Below are 23516 nucleotides of genomic sequence, written 5' to 3'. Positions count from 1 at the left end.
ACTGAGATCTCTGAAGCCTTTCCGGATGAGCAATTGTTTGCTATTCAGGAAGCTCCGTGGCTTGCAGACAGTGCAAACTATAAGACTCAAGGTTCTCCTTCTGTAACCATAGAGAGGAAGCATGAAGAGCTTCTCTCAAAATAGAGTCAAACAGAGCCCCCACAGTCAAACTCTAAGTTTGGTGTTGGGAGGCCACCACCAACTTCTAAGTTTGGTGTTGAACCCCCACATTCAAACTCTAAGTTTGGTGTTGGGAGGTTCCAACATTGCTTTGAACATCTGTGAGTCTCCATGAGAGCCCACTGTCAAGCTACTGACATTAAAGAAGCGCTTGTTGGGAGGCAACCCAATGTTATATTTATTATTTTCCTTTGTTATTTTATGTTTTCTATAGGTTAATGATCGTGGGAAGTCACAAATTCAATTGAAAAAGCAGAAACAGAATGAAAAACAGAAAGAAAAATAGCACACCCTAGAGGAAAACCTTGCTGGCGTTTAAACGCCAGTAAGGGCAGCAAATGGGCGTTTAACGCCCAGTCTGGCACCATTCTGGGCGTTTAACGCCAGAAAGGGGCACCAGACTGGCGTTAAACGCCAGGAATGGGCACCAAGCTGGCGTTAAACGCCAGAAATGGGCACCAGCCCGGCGTTTAACGCCAGGATTGGTAGTAGGAGCATTTTTGCTCACCACTTGGTGCAGGGATGAATTATCCTTGACACCTCAGGATCTGTGGACCCCACAGGATCCCCACCTACCCCACCACTCTCTCTCTTCTTTCTTCTTTTGCTCGAGGACGAGCAAACCTTCTAAGTTTGGTGTGGTAAAAGCGTTGCTTTTTGTCTCTCCATAACCATTTATGGCACCTAAGGCCGGAGAAACCTCTAGAAAGAGGAAAGGGAAGCCAAAAGCTTCCACCTCCGAGCCATGGGAGATGGAGAAATTCATCTCAAGGGATGCACTTTCCTCCACAAAACTATTGGGAGCAAATTAACACCTCCCTAGGAGAATTGAGTTCCAACATGGGACAACTAAGGGTGGAGCACCAAGAACATTCCATCCTCCTCCATGAAATTAAAGAAGATCATAAAATCATGAGAGAGGAGCAACAAAAGCAAGGAAGAGACATTGAGGAGCTCAAGCACTCCATAAGATCTTCAAGAGGAAGAACAAGCCGCCATCACTAAGGTGGACCCGTTCTTTAATTTCCTTGTTCTTTATTTTCTTGTTTTTCGAATTTCATGCTTATGTTTATCCATGTTTGTGTCTTGTGATCATTAGTGTCTTAGTGTCTATGCCTTAAAGTTATGAATGTCCTATGAATCCATCACCTCTCTTAAATGAAAAATGCTTTAATTACAAAAGAACAAGAAGTACAGGATTTCGAATTTATCTCTGAAACTAGTTGAATTAGTTTGATGTGGTGACAATACTTTTTGTTTTCTGAATGAATGCTTGAACAGTGCATATGTCTTTTGAATTTGTTGTTTTAAGAATGTTAAAATTGTTGGCTCTTGAAAGAATGATGGAAAAGGAGAACTGTTATTGAGGATCTGAAAAATCATCAATTGATTCTTGAAGCAAGAAAAAGCAGTGATTCAAAAAAAAAAGAAAAAAAATAGAAGAGAAAAAAAAGAAAAAGCAAGCAGAAAAAGCCAATAGCCCTTTAAACCAAAAGGCAAGGGTAGAAATAATGTTGTGATCCAAGGCAAAAGAGTGTGCTTAAGAACCCTGGACACCTCTAATTGGGGACTCTAGCAAAGCTGAGTCACAATCTGAAAAGGTTCACCCAATCATGTGTCTGTGGCATGTATGTATCCGGTGGTAATACTGGAAGACAGAGTGCTTTGGGCCACGGCCAAGACTCATAAAGTAGCTGATGGTGTTTTTGCGGAAAACGAATTTCCAACACACAAATCCAACCGGCAAGTGTACCGGGTCGCATCAAGTAGTAATAACTCGCAAGAGTGAGGTCGATCCCACAGGGATTGATGGATCAAGCAACTTTAGTGGGTGATTAGTTTAGTCAAGCTAACATTGGTGAATTGGATGAAATGTGACCAGCAGAATGTATAGTGCAAGAAAAATTAAAGTGCAGAAAGTAAATGACAAAAACGTAAAGAGCAAGAAATGTAAATTGACAAGAATCTTAAATGACAAGAAATGTAAATTGCAGTAAATGTAAAGGGGAGTGGGTGTTGGAAATTAAAGAAAGCAATAGATCAAGCAACTAGAAATTTAAATTGCAGGAAGAGTAAAAGGATTTTGGGAGTTGGGATTCAAGAAATCAAACAAGGAAGTGTAAATAGCAATCAAACAGAGAAGTAAATGATGCAGCAAACTCAAACAGATTAGGAAACTCACTTGAAAAATCAAAACAGAGAGCAGCTTGACTCAATTGTAAAATATAAATGAAAGGTTGAAGATCTCAGGAGCTCAATGAGACTAGAAAACAAGTCTAGATCTCAATCCCTTCCTTGATCCAACAGCAAACAGATTGAAGAAGAAATAAAGATGAAAGCAGTAAAGAGAGCTTTGATTCAAATCACAATTCACTGAAATTTTGTAGACAGGCAAACAGAGAGAATTCTCAAGGTGAGAATGAAAACAGAATTCCTTCCAATCTCCACCCAAGATTCAAAACAGAAATGAAAACTAAAAGAGAGAGCTATCTACTACTACTACTCCCTAATGGAGCCAGCCTCCCCAGTGAAGTGAAACCAATGCCTTTATATAGGCTTTTACAAAATGAAAAATGAAATTGAAAGCAAATTACAAAGAAAATGAAATTCCAAATCAAATTGTTTCTTGTGCCATTGAGTGATGTCAATTGGGCTTTGCTTGCTTTGGAGTGAAATTGGGTTGAAGATGGATCCGGATGGCCTTGGTTTTGAGAAGAAATCCGCTTGCAATTTGGGCCTTGGGGTATTTACGTTTGAGTCAACGCTTGGGGCAAACGTTGAATCAAACGTCCTCATGTGCTAGCCTCATGCAGAACCCATTTTGCTGTCACTCACGTTTGAGTTCAAACGTGAGCTCAAACATGGCTCCTCCCAGGTGAGTTTTTGGAACGCTTCTTTGTCTTCTTGTCAATGTTGCCAATTGCATGCCCACTATAGACTATTATATATGGTTGGAAAGCTCTGAATGTCAGCTTTCTAACCCAATTAGAATCACCTCAATTGGACATCTACAACTCAAGTTATGCTCATTTGAAGAGGACAAGGTCGCTGGCTTTGGTGTGCAGCGTTTGAGGTAAAGTTTGCCTCAAACGTGGTCGAAAACATCAGTTCTGGAGGCTCAAACTTAGCCTTGAATGTCTACTTTCCAATGCCGTTGGAAGCGCATCATTTGGAGCTCTACAGCTCGAGTTATACTCCATCGAAGGTGCAGAGGTCAGTTGGCCTCACTGCAGGTTGCCACCATATTCGTTTATGCACATTGCGGGGCAGTTTTCTCCCTCAATTTTAGTGTCCACCATGCAGTGCCATATATGCTTGGAAAGATCTCGATTTCTACTTTCCATTTCTTTTTAAATCACCTCATTTGGAGCTCTGTAGCTCAAGTTATTCTTGTTGGAAGTATACCCCTTCAGGCTGTGAGGCGCCAACGTTTGCCTCAACGTTTGAGGTCAAACGTTGGCGCAAACGTTGCCTTCCAAGAGTTTCTTTTTCAGCCAACGTTTGCCTCAACGTTTGAGGTCAAACGTTGGCTCAAACGTTGGTTCTTCTCCAGGCCATTCTTCATCTTCTTGCAACCTCCTTCCAAGCTTTATTCCTCCTATCATCAATCAACAATTGTATCAAAGCTATGCTATATTCATGAGTGTTATTCTTCTTCTTGATATATAAGCAATTATGGCACAAAAACTCATGAAAATGCATCAATTCATCCATGGTTGATTGAATCTAAGGAAACATGAATTTCTACCCAAATGGCTTACTTGTAGCTCAAGAAAGTGCATAAAACCTATAAAAAAAACAAAGAAAAAGCATAGAAAAACATGACATGATGACATGTCATCAGTAGCTGTGTTCAAGAATCATCATACCTAACTAGAAGAATCAATAACACTATCTGAATTCTGAGTTCCTATAGATGCCAATCATTCTGAACCTCAAAGGATAAAGCGAGATGCCAAAACTGTTCGGAAGCAAAAAGCTACTAGTCCCGCTCATCTAATTGGAATTAAGTTTCTTTGATATTTTGGAGTCTATAGTATATTCTCTTCTTTTTATTCTATTTTGATTTTCAGTTGCTTGGGGACAAGCAACAATTTAAGTTTGGTGTTGTGATGAGCGGATACTTTATACGCTTTTTGGCATTGTTTTTAGTATGTTTTTAGTATGATTTAGTTAGTTTTTAGTATATTTTTATTAGTTTTTAGTTAAAATTCACTTTTCTGGACTTTACTATGAGTTTGTGTGTTTTTCTGTGATTCCAGGTATTTTCTGGCTGAAATTGAGGGTCCTGAGCAAAAATCTGATTTAGAGGCTGAAAAGGACTGCAGATGCTGTTGGATTCTGACCTCCCTGCACTCGAAGTGGATTTTCTGGAGCTACAGAAGCCCAATTGGTGCGCTCTCAACGGCGTTGGAAAGTAGACATCCTGGGCTTTCCAGCAATGTATAATAGTCTATACTTTGCCTGAGATTTGATGGCCCAAACCGGCGTTGCAAATCAGCTTCAGAATTCCCAGCGTTTAACGCTGGAACTGGCATAAAAATTGGAGTTAAACGCCCAAACTGGCATAAAAGCTGGCGTTTAACTCCAGAAAGAGCCTCTACATGGAAATGCTTCAATGCTCAGCCCAAGCACACACCAAGTGGGCCCGGAAGTGGATTTTTCTGTCATTTACTCATTTCTGTAAACCCTAGGTTACTAGTTCACTATTAATAGGATCTTTTGACATTGTATCTGTACCTCATGACACTTTACACGTTTCTCATTGTATCTTCTACGGCATGAGTCTCTAAACCCCATGGTTGGGGGTGAGGAGCTCTGCTGTGTCTTGATGGATTAATGCAATTACTACTATTTCTTATTCAATCATGCTTGCTTCCGTTCTAAGATATCACTTGTTCTTAACCCGGATGAATGTGATGATCCGTGACACTCATCACATTCTCAACTATGAACGCGTGCCTAACAACCACCTCCGTTCTACTTTAGATTGAGTAGATATCTCTTGGATTCCTTAATCAGAATCTTCGTGGTATAAGCTAGAATTGATGGCGGCATTCAAGAGAATCCGGAAGGTCTAAACCTTGTCTGTGGTATTCTGAGTAGGATTCAATGATTGAATGACTGTGACGAGCTTCAAACTCGCGAATGTGGGGCGTTAGTGACAGACGCAAAAGAATCACTGGATTCTATTCCGACATGATCGAGAACCGACAGCTGGATAGCCGTGCCGTGACAGGGTGCGTTGAACATTTCCACTGAGAGGATGGGAGGTAGCCATTGACAACGGTGAAACCCTACATATAGCTTGCCATGGAAAGAGCCTAGCGTGTTTGAAGAAGAAGACAGTAGGAAAATAGAGGTTCAGAAGATAGAGCATCTCCAAAACCTCAACCTATTCTCCATCACTGCAATTCAAGTACCTGTTTCATGTTCTTTTGCTTTTTACAATTAATCTTTATAATTTTTGATATCCTGACTAAGAGTTACAAGATAACCATAGCTTGCTTCAAGCCGACAATCTCCGTGGGATCGACCCTTACTCACGTAAGGTATTACTTGGACGACCCAGTGCACTTGCTGGTTAGTTGTGCGGGATTGCAAAGTGTGATTGCAATTTCGTACACCAAGAACCAACCTGGGAAAGCCGAAAGCCTCAATGAAATTAAAGGTAGGAAATGGAGTCAGAAAGTCGCCCTTTCATGAACAAGGAAAGCACAAAATAATCATCGAAGCAGCGTCGTAGGAAGAAAAACAAAAACTGCAAACTTCAGGCAAAAACAGAAAGAGAGAAAGAAAAGGGAAGTTACGGAGATGAGAAACCATTTTTCTGAAAGGTGAAAATTCAAAATGGAAAGGCTAAGATAAACGGCGCAATTAAAAATAGTTAATGAGTGTACTAAACCCTCATCTGTTCCCAAGGCTAAAAGCGCTAATGTAAAAGCGCGCGCTTTTAAAGAAGAAGCGAAAGAAAATGTTCCCCATTCAAAGGAGAACTCTACGAAGAAGAAGTCGATAAAATGCTTGAGTTTGGCTTCGCCAGAGAAGGATCGAAGTCCTAAAATTAAAGACTCGACCTCAAAAGGAAGACCGAGCTCGAGCAGGGGCACTGTTCATACCCTCGGTCGAGCTGTCCGACCCGGGATGATTAATAACGAGACGACCGATCTCCTCAGGTCAAGCTACCCGACCTCTGCTCAAAGAGCTCGGCCAAATTGCCAGGAAACCCTAACAAAGGGCCCAAATAGAGGGACACGACCCAAATTAAAAGGCAGCCCGAGCCTACAGAAAGAATGGTAGTTCCCTTGAAGATAAGATGACCTCACTTGAAGATAAGATAAGGATAAGATAAGATAACTAACTTTTCTTACCTAGGAAGGTCATTCTATGCCATTATAAATACACTGGAGCACCCATGTATAACTAATACTCTGATTCTACTAAAAAACTTACTTAATACCCTTGCTAACTTAAGCATCGGAGTCCCTTGCAGGTACCACCACCCTCCGGTGATGAAGGATCAGTGCCATCACAAAGCCCAATAAGTCGGACACCAAATGCTCCAACCAGTACAGAAGATCTCGTCCGAGATCGACCTATAATTTCAGGTAACCCTTGGAACAGAAACCATAAACATGAGTGGTTTTCTAAGGTCCTTAAACTTAACCAAATTCTCACTAAGACCCTCAGCTATTCCCTTCCTCCACCATCCTCCGAAACATCAGTAGAACCACACAGACAAACGAAGCAGACAATGCAAGCACAAATAGAATACAGATACAACAATTAGAACATATAGCAGTTAAGCATGAAATAACAAGTAAGCAATCCCAAGAAAGCAAATAGGCAAATGCATACGATGCATGCCTTTTCTACTGGCCGTGAGCTCATGTGTCGGTTACTTTACCAAAGCCCGACACACCCGATTGATGATTCCACCAACCAAGTTGACGATTCCAACCGTGCTCTCACCCTTGAGCAAGAAAGACTTAGAGGAGTGGTAGAGAAACATGAAGCTCAATTTGGCACCATAACTGCTCAGTTGTCCAACATCACTGAAATACTTTCAAAGTTGGCTTTACCTTCTCCCAACAACACCAACCAACCCTCAGGCTCTTCTAACCTTCCATCCCAACCCCTTCCAAACCCAAAAGGAGGCCTCAATGCCATCACACTACGGTCGTGGACTACATTGGAGGAGATACCTCCTAGGGTCATGGAAGATATACATGAGGAGAAAATGGTTGTTGAAGCTTCACAAGAAGAAGAGGAAGTGAACACAAAGCAAGAGGAGGAAGAAGCAAGCCTTAAGGAGTCAAAGAGGAAGGCTATCATAGATGAATCTATTCCCATTCCATTCCCGTCCATGGTAAAGAAAAAGCAAAGAAAACTCCAGAATTTGATTTGAACATGCTTCAAGTATTCAAGAAAGTTGAGGTAACTATCCCACTCCTTGATGCTCTTCAAAAAATTCTGAAATATGCAAAATTTTTAAAGGACTTGTGCACACACAAGGATAGGATAGGTGAATTGGAAACATTGTCATTGGGAAGTTCCATTTCTTCATTGCTGAAGCCTATTATGGAAAAGTATGGTGATCCTGGACCATGCTTGGTGTCTTGTCGCATTGGTGGGGTTACTTTCCGTGATTGTATGTGTGATTTAGGGGCTTGTGTAAGCATCATGCCACTTTCTATCTTTGCAAGGTTGAATTTAGCTCCATTGAAAAGGTCGGCCGCCAAGTTTGCTTTAGCCGACAAGAGTGTGATCACTGTAGTAGGAATAGCAGAAGATGTACTTGTGGTGATCAAGGATTTACTGTTTCCAATTGATTTCTACATTTTTGAAATGCCTCCAACTGATAATAGAAGTGCTTCCTCCGTTCTACTTGGTAGACCATTCTTGAAGACCTCTAAGTTCAAATTGGATGCCTTCACCGGCACATACTCCTTTGAGATAGGAGACAAGATCATCAAGTTCAACTTGGAAGAAGCCATAAAACACCCACCCGAAGAGCATTCTGTTCTCCGATGTGATATAATAGATGAGGTAGTAGCGGAGGTACGAAGAGAAGATCACAACAAGCTATACTACCCTCTTGTTGAAGAGACGAATGACCATGAGGGTGAACAAAAGAATGTTGTCGAGAATGAACTCCATGATGCTGGTGAAAAAGAACCCTAACTTGAAGCAAAGAGTGAATTGAAGCCTTTTCTATATCATTTGAAGTATGCATTCCTTGAAGATAACAAAAAGTTTCTGGTTATTATTGTTAGTGAGCTCTCTAGCCAAGAAGAGGAGAAGCTCCTGGAAGTTCTAAGGATGGACAAGAAAGCAATCGGTTGGAGCTTGGCCGATATTATGGGAATTGACCTACGTATGTGCATGCACCATATCTTCCTTCAAGAAGGAGCTCGGCCGGTTAGACAACCTCAAAGAAGACTCAACCCTTCTATCCTTGATGTAGTGAAGAAGGAAGTTACAAGACTTCTTGTTGCGGGTATTATATATCCGATTTCTGATAGCGAATGGGTGAGTCCAGTCCAAGTTGTGCTAAAGAAATCGGGAATCACTGTAGTCAAGAAGGATGATGGTAAAGTGATCACCACAAGAGTGCCAAATGCGTGGCGAGTATGCATTGATTATCGGAAGTTGAACGCCACGACAAGGAAAGACCACTACCCTCTCCCATTTATTGACCAGAATGTTGGACCGACTTGCGGGTAAATCCCATTATTGCTTTCTTGATGGTTTTACTGGTTACTTTCAGATACATATTTCTTCTGAGGATCAGGAGAAGACCACATTTACTTATCCCTTTGGCACCTTTGCCTATAAAACAATGCCATTTGGGGTATGCAATGCACCCGCCACTTTTCAGCGGTGCATGACGATTGTCTTTTCTGATCTTTTGGAGAGTTGTCTGAAAGTCTTTATGGATGACTTCAGTATGTATGGGACTTCATTTGATAGTTATTTAGAGAACTTGGCCAAGGTTTTAGCTAGGTGTGTTGACACTAACCTTGTTTTAAATTTTGAAAAGTGTCATTTCATGGTGAGACAAGGCATATTGTTAGGACACGTAGTTTCTGACAAGGGTATTTTTGTAGACCCGTCTAAGGTTGATGTGATTACCAGTTTATCTCACCCCTCATCTGTGAGGGAGGTCCGTTCCTTTTTGTGGCATGCAAAATTCTATAGGCGCTTTATCAAGAATTTTAGCAAGATTACATTGCCGTTGTCGCGTCTACTCGAAAAGGACGTGGACTTTGAGTTTGATAGTGCTTGTGCATATGCATTTGAGGAGTTAAAGAGAGCTCTTAACATGGCACCAATTGTGAAGGGTCCTGACTGGACGCAACCATTCAAGATCATGTGCGACGCGTCAAATCATGCCGTAGGGCTCCGTTTGGTTCATGTCTCGCAAAGGCTAAGACACAGACACAAAGACATAAATATTGAGACACACACACATACACAAAGACATGGTTAAAAAGTATTATGTTTGGTAATTATAATTTACAGAGTACACATTATTTTAAAAAGTCTATTTTACCCTTGATATATGAAAAAAAATTCATTAACTGCATCTCTATCCATTCATATTCTTCCATCAACCTGATTCGTATTTCTAACAAAACTAATTTATAATTCTATTTTCATAATCCAGAGCAAATTTAACCAACAAAACAAAATTTTACATAGATATATTATTAGGGTTTGTGTCAAGAAGATTAAAGAAAGCAGAAAAAAAAGAAGAGAAATAAAACTATGAATTATAAAGATGAATGTAAAAATAAAATTATGAATTGTAAAAATGAATATACTCTACTTCAGTAACTTGTACTCAGTCAATATATATACTCAGGATGAAGGTGAATAATAACAAAGATGAAGAAGAGAAAAGGAAGCCCTTATTCGAGGAGAAGGAAAGTGCGTGGAGAAGAAAAGAGAAAAATGAGGCAAGGGTAAAATGGTATGAAAATATAATTTCATTTGTGTCTTAAGTAAAAAATTTGTGTCTTGCCTTTTTGAAAAGACACAAATTACATGTATTTTATGGGTATTCATGTGTAACCGTGTCTCTCTCAATTTTGTGTCTTAATAACCAAACAATGAATATGTATGCCCGTGTCTATGTCTTTGTGTCTTGTCTTAAAAAACAAACGTTACCTAGGTGCCGCGCTTGCACAGCACGATGGTAAGCTCCCTTACATCATTGCTTATTCCTCAAAAACGTTGGATGCGGCACAATCCAACTATACCACTACAGAGAAAGAGCTTTTAGCCATTGTTCATGCATTGGATAGATTTTAATCTTACTTGCTAGGCTCAAAAATAGTGGTATACACGGATCATGCTGCTTTAAAATATCTGTTGACAAAAAATGAGTCAAAACCTAGGCTCATATGTTGGATCTTGCTTTTGTAAGAGTTCGACATTGAGATCAGGGATTGAAGTGGGTCACAAAATCTAGTTGTAGACCACCAAAGCCACCTTGAGAATCTCAAGTATGACCCATTTCCGATCGACGACTCATTCCCATTGGATAGTTTGCATGCTATTTCGGATAGTTTTCCTTGGTTTGCTCCTATGGCGAACTACTTAGTTGCTAAGATCTTCCCTCCCAACTTTTCAAAACACCAAAGGGATAAATTGAGGAGTGATTCCAAATATTACATTTGGGAAGATCCTCACTTGTGGAAGAGGGGAGTAGACCAAGTAATTCAAAGATGTGTCCCAGAATCCAAAAGCCAACCCATTCTTGAAGCTTGCCATTCATCCAAGTGTGGTGGCCACTTTGGCCCACAACGGACGGCTAAAAAGGTTTTGGATTGTGGATTATGGTGGCCAACTTTATTCAAGGATGCGAACCAGTTTTATGTGTCGTGTCACCAATGTTAGAAGTCGGGAAATGTATCCCAAAAGGATGAAATGCCTCAATAACCAATGTTATTCTGTAAAATCTTTGATGTATGGGGCATTGACTTTTTGAGGCCATTTCCTAACTCAAGTGGGTATCTATATATTTTGTTGGCGATTGACTATGTATCAAAGTGGGTAGAAGCGATACCTACTGATGAGCGGATAATTTATACGCTTTTTGGCATTATTTTTAGTATGTTTTTAGTATGATTTGGTTAGTTTTTAGTATATTTTTATTAGTTTTTAGTTAAAATTCACTTTTCTGGACTTTACTATGAGTTTGTGTGTTTTTCTGTGATTTCAGGTATTTTCTGGCTGAAATTGAGGGACCTGAGCAAAAATCTGATTCAGAGACTGAAAAGGACTGCAGATGCTGTTGGATTCTGACCTCCCTGCACTCAAAGTGGATTTTCTGGAGTTACAGAAGCCCAATTGGCGCGCTCTCAATGGCGTTGGAAAGTAGACATCCTGGGCTTTCCAGCAATATATGATAGTCCATACTTTGCCCAAGATTTGATGGTCCAAACCGGCGTTCAAAGTCACCTTCAGAATTCCCAGTGTTAAACGCCGGAACTGGCACCAAAATGGGAGTTAAACGCCCAAACTGGCATAAAAGCTGGCGTTTAACTCCAAGAAGAGTCTCTACACGAAAATGCTTCATTGCTCAGCCCAAGCACACACCAAGTGGGCCCGGAAGTGGATTTTTATGTCATTTACTCATCTTTGTAACCCTTAGGCTACTAGTTTTCTATAAGTAGGACATTTTACTATTGTATTTTCATCTTTTGATCTTTGGAATCTTTTGTTCTTGAGATCTTTTGATCACTTGGAGTTTCTACACACCATAGATTAAGTTGTGGAGCTCTGCTGTACCTCGAGTATTAATGCAATTACTATTGTTCTTCTATTCAATTCCGCTTGTTCTTTGTCCAAGATATCACTTGTTCTTCAACTTGATGAATGTGATGATCTGTGACACTCATCATCATTCTCTCCTATGAATGTGTGACTGACAACCACCTCCGTTCTACCTTCGATTGGGTGAATATCTCTTGGATTCCTGATACACGATGCATGGTTGATCGCCTGACAACCGAGTGCTCGCCTGACAAACGAGCCAGCCATTCCGTGAGATCAGAGTCTTCGTGGTATAGGCAAGAACTGATGGCGGCATTCAAGAGAATCCGGAAGGTCTAACCTTGTCTGTGGTATTCTGAGTAGGATTCAATGATTGAATGACTGTGACGTGCTTCAAACTCCTGAAGGCGGGGCGTTAGTGACAAACGCAAAAGAATCACTGGATTCTATTCCGGCCTGATCGAGAACCGACAGATGGATAGCCGTGCCGTGACAGGGTGCGTTGAACATTTCCACTGAGAGGATGGGAGGTAGCCACTGACAACGGTGAAACCCTTGCTTAAGCTTGCCATGGAAAGGAGTAAGAAGGATTGGAAGAAGACAGTAGGAAAGCAGAGAGACGGAAGGGAAGGCATCTTCATGCGCTTATCTGATGTTCCTACCAATGAATTACATAAGTATCTCTATCTTTATCTTTATGCTTTATTCGTATATCACTATACCCATTTGAGTCTGCCTGACTAAGATTTACAAGGTGACCATAGCTTGCTTCATACCAACAATCTCCGTGGGATCGACCTTTACTCGCGTAAGGTTTATTACTTGGACGACCCAGTGCACTTGCTGGTTAGTTGTGCGAAGTTGTAGTGATCACAATTTCGCATACCAAGTTTTTGGCGCCGTTGCCGGGGATTGTTCGAGTATGGACAACTGACGGTTCATCTTGTTGCTTAGATTAGGTATTTTTCAGAGTTCTTAAGAATGAATTCTAGTGTTTCAAGGTGATGTTCTTACCATCACCAAAGCTGATTGATTATCATCAATTTAGCTCTTGAATGCAATGTCCTGCTGAAGCTTGGCTGGCCATGTCTAATTCCTTTAGACTAAAGCTTTAGACTAACATTGCATGATTCCTGGAATTCTCATTAAGAATTTTGATACCTTTGTTTTCTTTTCCACTTAATTTTTGAAAAATCCAAAAAAATTACAAAATCATAAAAACCAAAAATATTTTATGTTTCTTGTTTGAGTCTAGAGTCTCATGTTAAGTTTGGTGTCAATTGCATGTTTCTGTTATTTTTGTATTCATGCATGTGTCTTCATTAATCTTCAAGTTGTTCTTGATGATTTTATCACTATGATTTTTAATTCTCTTGACTTGAGTGTTTATGTGTCTCATATGCATTCACATTTTATTAGTGTCAGTAGTATACAAACTGCTAAGTTGGTGTCTTGCATGCATTGTTATTTGATTTTAGTTGCATTTTGATTATTAAAAATCCAAAAATATTTTTAATTTGTGTCTTCTCAAGTCAATAATACAGAGAATTGAAGATTCGGAACATACAGCAGAGGAATTGCACAGAAAAAGCTGGGCGTTCAAAACGCCCAGTGAAGAAGGACAGACTGGCATTTAAACGCCAGCCAGGGTGCCTGGTTGGGCGTTTAACGCCCAAAAAGGTAGTGCATTGGGCGTTAAACGCCAGAATGTGCACCATTCTGGGCGTTTAACGCCAGGAAGGCACAAGGGGGAGGATTTTGTTTTCAAATCAATTTTTTTTCAAGTTTTCAAAGTTTTTCAAAATCAAATCTTTTTCAAATCATATCTTTTCAATCAAATGTTTTCAAAATCAATTTCTTTCCTTTTTCAAAGATACTTGCTATCAATTAATGATTTGATTCAACATTTCAAGTATGTTGCCTTTTCTGTTGAGAAAGGTTTAATGTTTGAATCATATCTTTTCTTGTTAGGCAAGTCATTAATTTTTAAAATCAAATCTTTTTAAAAATTGTTTTCAAATCATATCTTCTCAATCACATATATTTTCTAAAACCAATCATATCTTCTTAACCTCATCTTTTTCAAAATAGTTTTCAATCAAATCTTTTTGACTTCTAATTTCAAAGTCTTTTTCAAAAATCACTTGATTTCTTTCCCACTCTTATTTTCGAAAATTAATTAGTGTTTTTCAAAATGTTTTCAAATTCTTTTACTTAATTTTCGAAAAATTTCCTCCCCTCTTCTCACATCCTTCTATTTATGGAGTATCACTCCTCTTCCATTCACAATTCGAACTCTATCTCACTAAGTTCGAAATCTCCTTCTTCCTTCTATTTTTCTTTTCCTCTGACACCTCAAGGAATCTCTATACTGTGACATAGAGGATTCCACATTTTCTTGTTCTCTTCTCTTTCATATGAGCAGGAACAAAGACAAAGGCATTCTTGATGAAGCTGACCCTGAACCTGAGAGGACCTTGAAGCGAAAGCTAAGAGAAGCTAAAGCACAATTCTCTATAGAGGACCTGACAGAAACCTTCAAAGAAGAAGGACCCATGGCAGCCGAAAACAACAACAATGCAAACAATGCAAGGAAGGTGCTGGGTGACTTTACTGCATCTACTCCCGACTTCTATGGGAGAAGCATCTCTATCCCTGCCATTGGAGCAAACAACTTTGAGCTTAAGCCTCAATTAGTTTCTCTAATGCAACAGAATTGCAAGTTCCATGGACTTCCATTGGAAGATCCTCATCAGTTCTTAGCTGAATTCTTGCAAATCTATGACACTCTCAAGACTAATGGGGTTGACCCTGAGGTCTACAGACTTATGCTATTCCCTTTTGCTGTAAGAGACAGAGCTAGGACATGGTTGGACTCACAACCTAAAGAAAGCCTGGACTCATGGGAAAAGCTAGTCAATGCCTTCTTGGCAAAGTTCTTTCCACCTCAAAAATTGAGTAAGCTTAGAGTGGAAGTCCAAACCTTCAGACAGAAGGATGGAGAATCCCTCTATGAAGCTTGGGAAAGATACAAACAGTTGATCAGAAAATGTCCTTCTAACATGCTTTCTGAATGGAGCATCATAGGTATTTTCTATAATGGTCTCTCTGAACTATCCAAGATGTCTTTGGATAGCTCTGCTGGAGGATCTCTTCATCTGAAGAAGACGCCTACAGAAGCTCAAGAGCTGATTGAAATGGTTGCAAATAACCAATTCATGTACACTTCTGAAAGGAATCCTGTGAACAATAGGACTAATCAGAAGAAAGGAGTTCTTGAGATTGACACTCTGAATGCCATTCTGGCTCTGAACAAGATATTGACTCAACAAGTCAATTTGATTTCTCAAAGTCTGTCTGGAATGCAAAATGCACCAAGCAGTACTAAGGATGCTTCATCTGAAGAAGAAGCTTATGATCCTGAGAACCCTTCAATGGAAGAGGTGAATTACATGGGAGAACCCTATGGAAACACCTATAATTCTTCATGGAGAAATCATCCAAATTTCTCATGGAAGGATCAACAGAGACCTCAACAAGGTTTCAACAACAATAATGGTGGAAGAAACAGGTTTAGCAATGGCAAGCCTTTTCCATCATCTTCTCAGCAACAGACAGAGAATTCTAAGCAGAACCCCTCTGACTTAGCAACCATGGTCTCTGATCTAATCAAAACCACTCAAAGTTTCATGACTGAAACAAGGTCCTCCATTAGGAATTTGGAGGCACAAGTGGGACAACTGAGCAAGAAAGTTACTGAACTCCCTCCTAGTACTCTCCCAAGCAATACAGAAGAAAATCCAAAAGAAGAGTGCAAGGCCATCAACATGGCCGAATTTGGAGAGGAAGGAGAGGAAGTGAACGCCACTGAGGAAGACCTCAATGGGCGTGCACTAACCTCCAATGAGTTCCTTAATGAGGAACCATGGGAATCTGAGGCTCAAAATGAGACCATAGAGATTCCATTGGACTTACTTCTGCCTTTCATGAGCTCTGATGAGTATTCTTCCTCTGAAGAGGATGCGTATGTCACTGAAGAGCAAGTTGCTAAATACCTTGGAGCAATCATGAAGCTAAATGACAAGTTATTTAGAAATGAGAATTGGGGGAATGAACCTCCTTTGCTCACCAAAGAACTGGATGACTTGTCTAGGTAGAAATTACCTCAAAAGAGACAAGATCCGGGGAAGTTTTCAATACCTTGTACCATAGGCACCATGACCTTCAAGAAGGCTCTGTGTGACTTAGGGTCAAGTGTAAACCTCATGCCTCTCTCTGTAATGGAGAAGCTAGGGATCTTTGAGGTGCAAGCTGCAAGAATCTCATTAGAGATGGCAGACAACTCAAGAAAACAAGCTCATGGACTTGTAGAGGATGTTTTGGTGAAGATTGAAAACCATTACATCCCTGCTGATTTCATAGTCCTAGAGACTGGGAAGTGCATGGATGAAACCATCATCCTTGGCAGACCCTTCCTAGCCACAGCAAAGGCTGTGATTGATGTTGATAGAGGTGAACTGATCATTCAAGTGAATGAAGAATCCTTTGTGTTTAAGGCTCAAGGATATCCCTCTGTCACCATGGAGATGAAGCATGAAGAGCTTCTCTCAAATCAGAGTCAAACAGAGCCCCCACAGTCAAACTCTAAGTTTGGTGTTGGGAGGCCACAACCAAACTCTAAGTTTGGTGTTGAACCCCCACATTCAAACTCTAAGTTTGGTGTTGGGAGGTTCCCACATTGCTCTGATCATTTGTGAGGCTCCATGAGAGCCATGTGTCAAGCTACTGACATTAAAGAAGCGCTTGTTGGGAGGCAACCCAATGTTATATTTTATCTATTTTCTTTTGTTATTTTATGTTTTTTGTAGGTTGATGATCATGAGAAGTCACAAAATCAATTGAAAAAGCAAAAACAGAATGAAAAACAGGAAGAAAAATAGCACACCCTGGAGGAAGAACTTACTGGCGTTTAAACGCCAGAAAGGCTAGCAGGTGGGCGTTTAACGCCCAGTCTGGCACCATTCTGGGCGTTTAACGCCAGAAAGGGGCACCAGACTGGCGTTAAACGCCAGAAAAGGGCAAGAACCTGGCGTTAAACGCCAGAAATGGGCACCAGCCCGGCGTTTAACGCCAGAATTGGCTCAAAACACGTTTTTGCATGCCATTTGGTGCAGGGATGACTTTTCCTTGACACCTCAGGATCTGTGGACCCCACAGGATCCCCACCAACCCCACCACTCTCTCTTCTTCTTCACCATTCACCAATCACCTCAACACCTCTTCCCCAAAAAACTCCTCACCTATCAAATCCCACTTTCTCTTCACTACTCACATCCATCCTTCATAAAACCCCATCTACCTCACCATTCAAAATTCAAACCACTTTCCCACCCAAACCCACCCATAAAGGCCGAACCACAAAGCCACCTCCATCTCCTCCATTTCTTCTTCTTCTACTCTCTTCTTTCTTCTTTTGCTCGAGGACGAGCAAACCTTTTAAGTTTGGTGTGGTAAAAGCATTGCTTTTTGTTTTTCCTTAACCATTTATGGCATCCAAGGCCGGAGAAACCTCTAGAAAGAGGAAAGGGAAGGCAAAAGCTTCCACTTCCGAGTCATGGGAGATGGAGAGATTCATCTCAAGGGTGCATCAAGAGCACTTCTATGAAGTTGTGGCCAAGAAGAAGGTGATCCCTGAGGTCCCTTTCAAACTCAAAAAGGGTCAACTTTGATCAAAGGTTGGACCAAGTCCTTACAGACATTTGTGAAGAGGGCACTCCATGGAAGAGAAACTCAAGAGGGAAGCCAGTTCAACTGAGAAGGCATGACCTCAAGCCCATTACTAAGAAAACGATGGAGCAAACAAGAGATCCCACTCATCATGAAATCCCTGAGATACCTCAAGGGATGCACTTTCCTCCACAAAACTATTGGGAGCAAATCAACACCTCCCTAGGAGAACTGAGTTCCAACATGGGACAACTAAGGGTGGAGCACCAAGAACACTCCATTCTCCTCCATGAAATTAGAGAAGATCAAAGAATCATGAGAGAGGAGCAACAAAGACAAGGAAGAAGCATTGAGGAGCTCAAGCACTCCATAAGACCTTCAAGAGGAAGAACAAGCCGCCATCACCAAGGTGGACCCGTTCTTTAATCTCCTTGTTCTTTATTTTCTTGTTTTTCGAATTTTTATGCTTATGTTTGTCCATGTTTGTGTCTTATGATCATTAGTGTCTTAGTGTCTATGCCTTAAAGTTATGAATGCCCTATGAATCCATCACCTTTCTTAAATGAAAACTGTTTTTAATCACAAAAGAACAAGAAGTACAGGATTTCGAATTCATCTTTAAAACTAGCTTAATTAGTTTGATGTGGTGGCAATACTTTTTGTATTCTGAATGTATGCTTGAACAGTGCATATGTCTTTTGAATTTGTGGTTCATGAATGTTGGCTCTTGAAAGAATGATGAAAAAGGAGACATGTTACTGAGGATCTGAAAAATCATAAAAATGATTCTTGAAGCAAGAAAAAGCAGTGAATACAAAAAAAAAAGAGAAGGAGAAAAATGAAAAAAAAGGGAGAAAGAAAAAGAAAAGAAAAAGAAAGAAATAAAGTTGTGATCCAAGGCAAAAAGAGTGTGCTTAAGAACCCTGGACACCTCTAATTGGGGACTTTAGCAAAGCTGAGTCACAATCTGAAAAGGTTCACCCAATTATGTGTCTGTGGCATGTATGTATCCGGTGGTAATACTGGAAGACAGAGTGCTTTGGGCCACGGCCAAGACTCAATAAGTAGCTGTGTTCAAGAATCATCATACTTAACTAAGAGAATCAATAACACTATCTGGATTCTGAGTTCCTAAAGATGCCAATCGTTCTGAATTTCAAAGGATAAAGTGAGATGCCAAAACTGTTCAGAGGCAAAAAGCTACTAGTCCCGCTCATCTAATTTGGAGCTAAGTTTCATTGATAATTTGGAGTCTATAGTATATTCTTTTCTTTTTATCTTATTTGATTTTCAGTTGCTTGAGGACAAGCAACAATTTAAGTTTGGTGTTGTGATGAGCGGATAATTTATACGCTTTTTGGCATTGTTTTTAGTATGTTTTTAGTATGATTTGATTAGTTTTTAGTATATTTTTATTAGTTTTTAGTTAAAATTCACTTTTCTGGACTTTACTATGAGTTTGTGTGTTTTTCTGTGATTTCAGGTATTTTCTGGCTGAAATTGAGGGACCTGAGCAAAAATCTGATTCAGAGACTGAAAAGGACTGCAGATGCTGTTGGATTCTGACCTCCCTGCACTCAAAGTGGATTTTCTGGAGCTACAGAAGCCCAATTGGCGCGCTATCAATGGCGTTGGAAAGTAGACATCCTGGGCTTTCCAGCAATATATGATAGTCCATACTTTGCCCAAGATTTGATGGCCCAAACTGGCGTTCAAAGTCACCTTCAGAATTCGCAGCGTTAAACGCCGGAACTGGCACCAAAATGGGAGTTAAACGCCCAAACTGGCATAAAAGCTGGCGTTTAACTCCAAGAAGAGTCTCTACACGAAAATGCTTCATTGCTCAGCCCAAGCACACACCAAGTGGGCCCGGAAGTGGATTTTTATGTCATTTACTCATCTTTGTAACCCTTAGGCTACTAGTTTTCTATAAGTAGGACCTTTTACTATTGTATTTTCATCTTTTGATCTTTGGAATCTTTTGATCACTTTGGGAGGCTGGCCATTCGGCCATGCCTAGACCCTGTTCTTATGTATTTTCAACGGTGGAGTTTCTACACACCATAGATTAAGGTGTAGAGCTCTGCTGTACCTCGAGTATTAATGCAATTACTATTGTTCTTCTATTCAATTCCGCTTGTTCTTTGTCCAAGATATCACTTGTTCTTCAACTTGATGAATGTGATGATCTGTGACACTCATCATCATTCTCTCCTATGAACGTGTGACTGACAACCACCTCCGTTCTACCTTCGATTGGGTGAATATCTCTTGGATTCCTGATACACGATGCATGGTTGATCGCCTGACAACCGAGTGCTCGCCTGACAAACGAGCCAGCCATTCCGTGAGATCAGAGTCTTCGTGGTATAGGCAAGAACTGATGGCGGCATTCAAGAGAATCCGGAAGGTCTAACCTTGTCTGTGGTATTCTGAGTAGGATTCAATGATTGAATGACTGTGACGTGCTTCAAACTCCTGAAGGCGGGGCGTTAGTGACAAACGCAAAAGAATCACTGGATTCTATTCCAGCCTGATCGAGAACCGACAGATGGATAGCCGTGCCGTGACAGGGTGCGTTGAACATTTCCACTGAGAGGATGGGAGGTAGCCACTGACAACGGTGAAACCCTTGCTTAAGCTTGCCATGGAAAGGAGTAAGAAGGATTGGAAGAAGACAGTAGGAAAGCAGAGAGACGAAAGGGAAGGCATCTTCATGCGCTTATCTGAAGTTCCTACCAATGAATTACATAAGTATCTCTATCTTTATCTTTATGCTTTATTCGTATATCACTATACCCATTTGAGTCTACCTGACTAAGATTTACAAGGTGACCATAGCTTGCTTCATACCAACAATCTCCGTGGGATCGACCCTTACTCGCGTAAGGTTTATTACTTGGACGACCCAGTGCACTTGCTGGTTAGTTGTGCGAAGTTGTAGTGATCACAATTTCGCGCACCACCTACCCGCCTTGATGACGTTAATGCCGTGATTTCTTTCATTAGAAATAATATTGTGTGCTGCTATGGGTCGCCACGAGCAATCGTAAGCGACCAAGGTTCCCACTTTTGTAACAGGAAAGTATAAGCATTACTCAAGCGCTTTGGGGTATTGCACAAGGTTGCAACTGCTTATCACCCCCAAACCAATGGACAAGCGGAGGTGTCCAACTGGGAGATTAAGCGATTTTTGGAGATAGTGGTTAATCCACAAAGGAAGAACTGGAGCTCTCGGTTGGGAGATGCACTATGGGCCTATAGGACGGCCTATAAGACTCCATTAGGGATGAGTCCCTTTCGGATCATCTATGGTAAGGCATGCCACCTTCCAGTGGAGATTGAGAATAAAGCCTACTGGGCGGTTAAGCAGTGTAACATGGACATCACCAAGGTGGGGATAGCTAGGAAATTGTAGTTAGAGGAGCTTGAGTGTCTTAGAATGGAGGCATATGAGAATGCTTGGATCTACAAAGAAAAGACTAAAGCATTTCATGATTACCATATCCGGAAGAAGGATTTTCAAGAAGGTGACGAAGTTCTCCTCTACAACTCAAGGCTCAGATTTATGCCTGGAAAGCTCCGTTCAAGATGGAAAGGACCCTTCAAAGTAAAGGAGGTGTAGCCTTATGGCATGGTGGAATTATTTGATCCACAAAGTGAAACAACTTTCAAGGTGAATGGTCTTAGAGTGAAGAAGTACCATGGCTACAAATTACCCGAGGAAGAAGAGGTGTTCCTACTTGAAAAGAGGAAGTGTAAGCGAATGACCGTCCAACTTAAGGATGTTAAACAAAAGTGCTAGGTGAGAGACACCCCACCATGGTAAGACCTTCCTTGTATATACTTTCCTGCTTCTAGCCTTAGATTCTTTGTGAATTTTGTGTTGCTTGATGTTGTGAGTTTGTCTTGATATGCTAGATTTTGTTGATTTTGTTAGAGTGTTGTGATATTCATTAAGATTTCATTCATCTTGGCAAATTTTGTTGAATTGGTCGCGTTGAAGAAAATGGTTCATTTTGAATATTGTGTGAATTTTTGAGTGTTTTCTTGACATATCAAGATGAATGTATGCCAAGAATGTGTTTAAAATGCCTTTCCGTATGTTGTAAAAAAAAAGGGGCTTCCACGCGCAAGCGTGCTGTACGTGTGCGCGTCGGCATGGTTTCACAACCTCTGGTACTAAAACCCGAGAGTTGTGCCCACTTTGTGCCAAAGGCACAACTGTGAGCCACATGTATGCATGGGTGACGCTTCCATGTCCCTCGCCTTTTTCCACATCCACGCGTAAGCGTAGGTGACGCATACGCATCGACTGCGTAATTTAGACTCTCTGGTACAAAAATCCGAGAGTTATGCCCACTTTATGCCTACCTTGTGCTAGGCGACCCACGCGTAAGCGTGGGCGATGCATAAGCGTCATTCGCCATTTTGAAATCAGTGCATATGCGTGCTATGCGCATATGCGTCGATTGTGCTACACGCCATTCGTGGTACAAATAACCCAAGAGTTAGGCCTACTTTGTGCCAACTCTGTGCCCAAGGCACAACTCTGCCCACGCGTGCGTGTCGATGGACGCGTACGCGTGCTCCCTCTTTTCTACGACCCACGCGTACTGATGACAAGTCATCATATACCCATTTTTCAAGCTAATTTCACTTGTTTAGTTAGCATTTATGCACTTTCTTGCATCATAAGTAAAGGATTTGGAGTGAAAATGCATAACTTCTCTAAATCAAGTAACCACTATGAAATTAATGATAAATCATGAGGTTTAAGCTAATTTTAATTGCATTTTAATGGATTTATAAGCCTCTTGATTTTTGTGATACTTTGAGTGGTTGTTTGGTTTATTTTAGGTGAAGAAAAAGAAAAGAAAATGAAAAGCGTGGCCTAAGAAGTGTGACACAAGAGAAGAAAAGCGTGGCAAAGGAAAGGGGAAGTGTGCCGTAACTAAAGGGAGAAGCAACTCTGCCCTCCACAAGGGCAGACTGCCCTCTAGGAGGGCAGCATTAGTGACCGAGCCAAGCATAGGCGATTCTGCCCTGCCCACTTCAAGGGCAGAGCACAAAATGGTGCCTTGGAGCCATGAGAAACAAATTCTGCCCTGCCCTTGTGGAGGGCAGGATCGTGCTCCATGAGGAAAGAAATCCAAGAGAAAATGGCACCCATGCAAGCTACAAGTTTCGAACCAAGAACCATGAGGAAGCCAAGCCTTGAGACCAATTGCCATGCCAAGAAATAAAGAAAAATGAGTAGCGTGTTTGCAAGGTCCCAGACTCGAACCCACGGCATGGAGGATTGGTCATTGCCCTGCCCTTGGCGCGGGCAGGGCAGAAATTTGAATGGCGCACCAATTTTTCTCCATGGCGCACCAAAATTTCTCCCTTGGCACGATCCTGGCGCGCGCGTTCCTCTCTGGCCGCACCAACCCAATCCTGCCCTGCCCTTGGCGCGGGCAGGGCAGCCTCCAAGGCACCAACGCGCGTCCCGCGCGCCAATCTCCTTTCCTGGCGCATCAATTTTGCATCTGGCAGCACCATCCGCGCGCGTCTCAAATTCTGGCGCATCCAAAACTCCCCGCCCTGCCCTTGGCGCGGGCAGGATCTTGTGTGGCGCACCAAGAAGCAAAACGTGCGCACCAACTCGCACCAACAAGCAACCACGCCGCACCAAATCTTTGTGCCATGCATCAATTTTCTGCCCTGCCCTCCACAAGGGCAGGGCAGCCTCCTGGAAGTGGATCTTGGGCTGAAATTCAAATTAAAAATTAATTTGAATCCAATTCTTCACCAATCCAAAAGCCCATCCAAATCCCATCATC

General features: G+C 41.3%; 1 protein-coding gene and 1 non-coding gene across 2 annotated transcripts; one reads left to right on the top strand and one right to left on the bottom strand.

The window, feature by feature from the left end:
* Positions 1-7039: 7039 nt before the first annotated feature.
* On the top strand, positions 7040-8364 carry LOC130949650 (uncharacterized). Its single transcript, XM_057878310.1, has 2 exons — positions 7040-7549; positions 7678-8364. Exons 1-2 carry the CDS (start codon positions 7040-7042, stop codon positions 8362-8364), a joined length of 1197 nt encoding a protein of 398 aa, XP_057734293.1.
* Positions 8365-14924: 6560 nt separating this feature from the next.
* On the bottom strand, positions 14925-15032 carry LOC130953663 (small nucleolar RNA R71). The gene has a single exon (XR_009075824.1). It is a non-coding gene; the product is annotated as a small nucleolar RNA R71 (small nucleolar RNA).
* Between the last annotated feature and the right edge of the window lie 8484 nt (positions 15033-23516).

The sequence above is a fragment of the Arachis stenosperma genome, chromosome 9 (assembly GCF_014773155.1).
Source record: "Arachis stenosperma cultivar V10309 chromosome 9, arast.V10309.gnm1.PFL2, whole genome shotgun sequence".
NCBI classification, from domain to species: Eukaryota; Viridiplantae; Streptophyta; class Magnoliopsida; order Fabales; family Fabaceae; genus Arachis; species Arachis stenosperma.
Note: the sequence above shows the minus strand (reverse complement) of the source record. Positions and strands in the feature narration are given on the sequence as shown.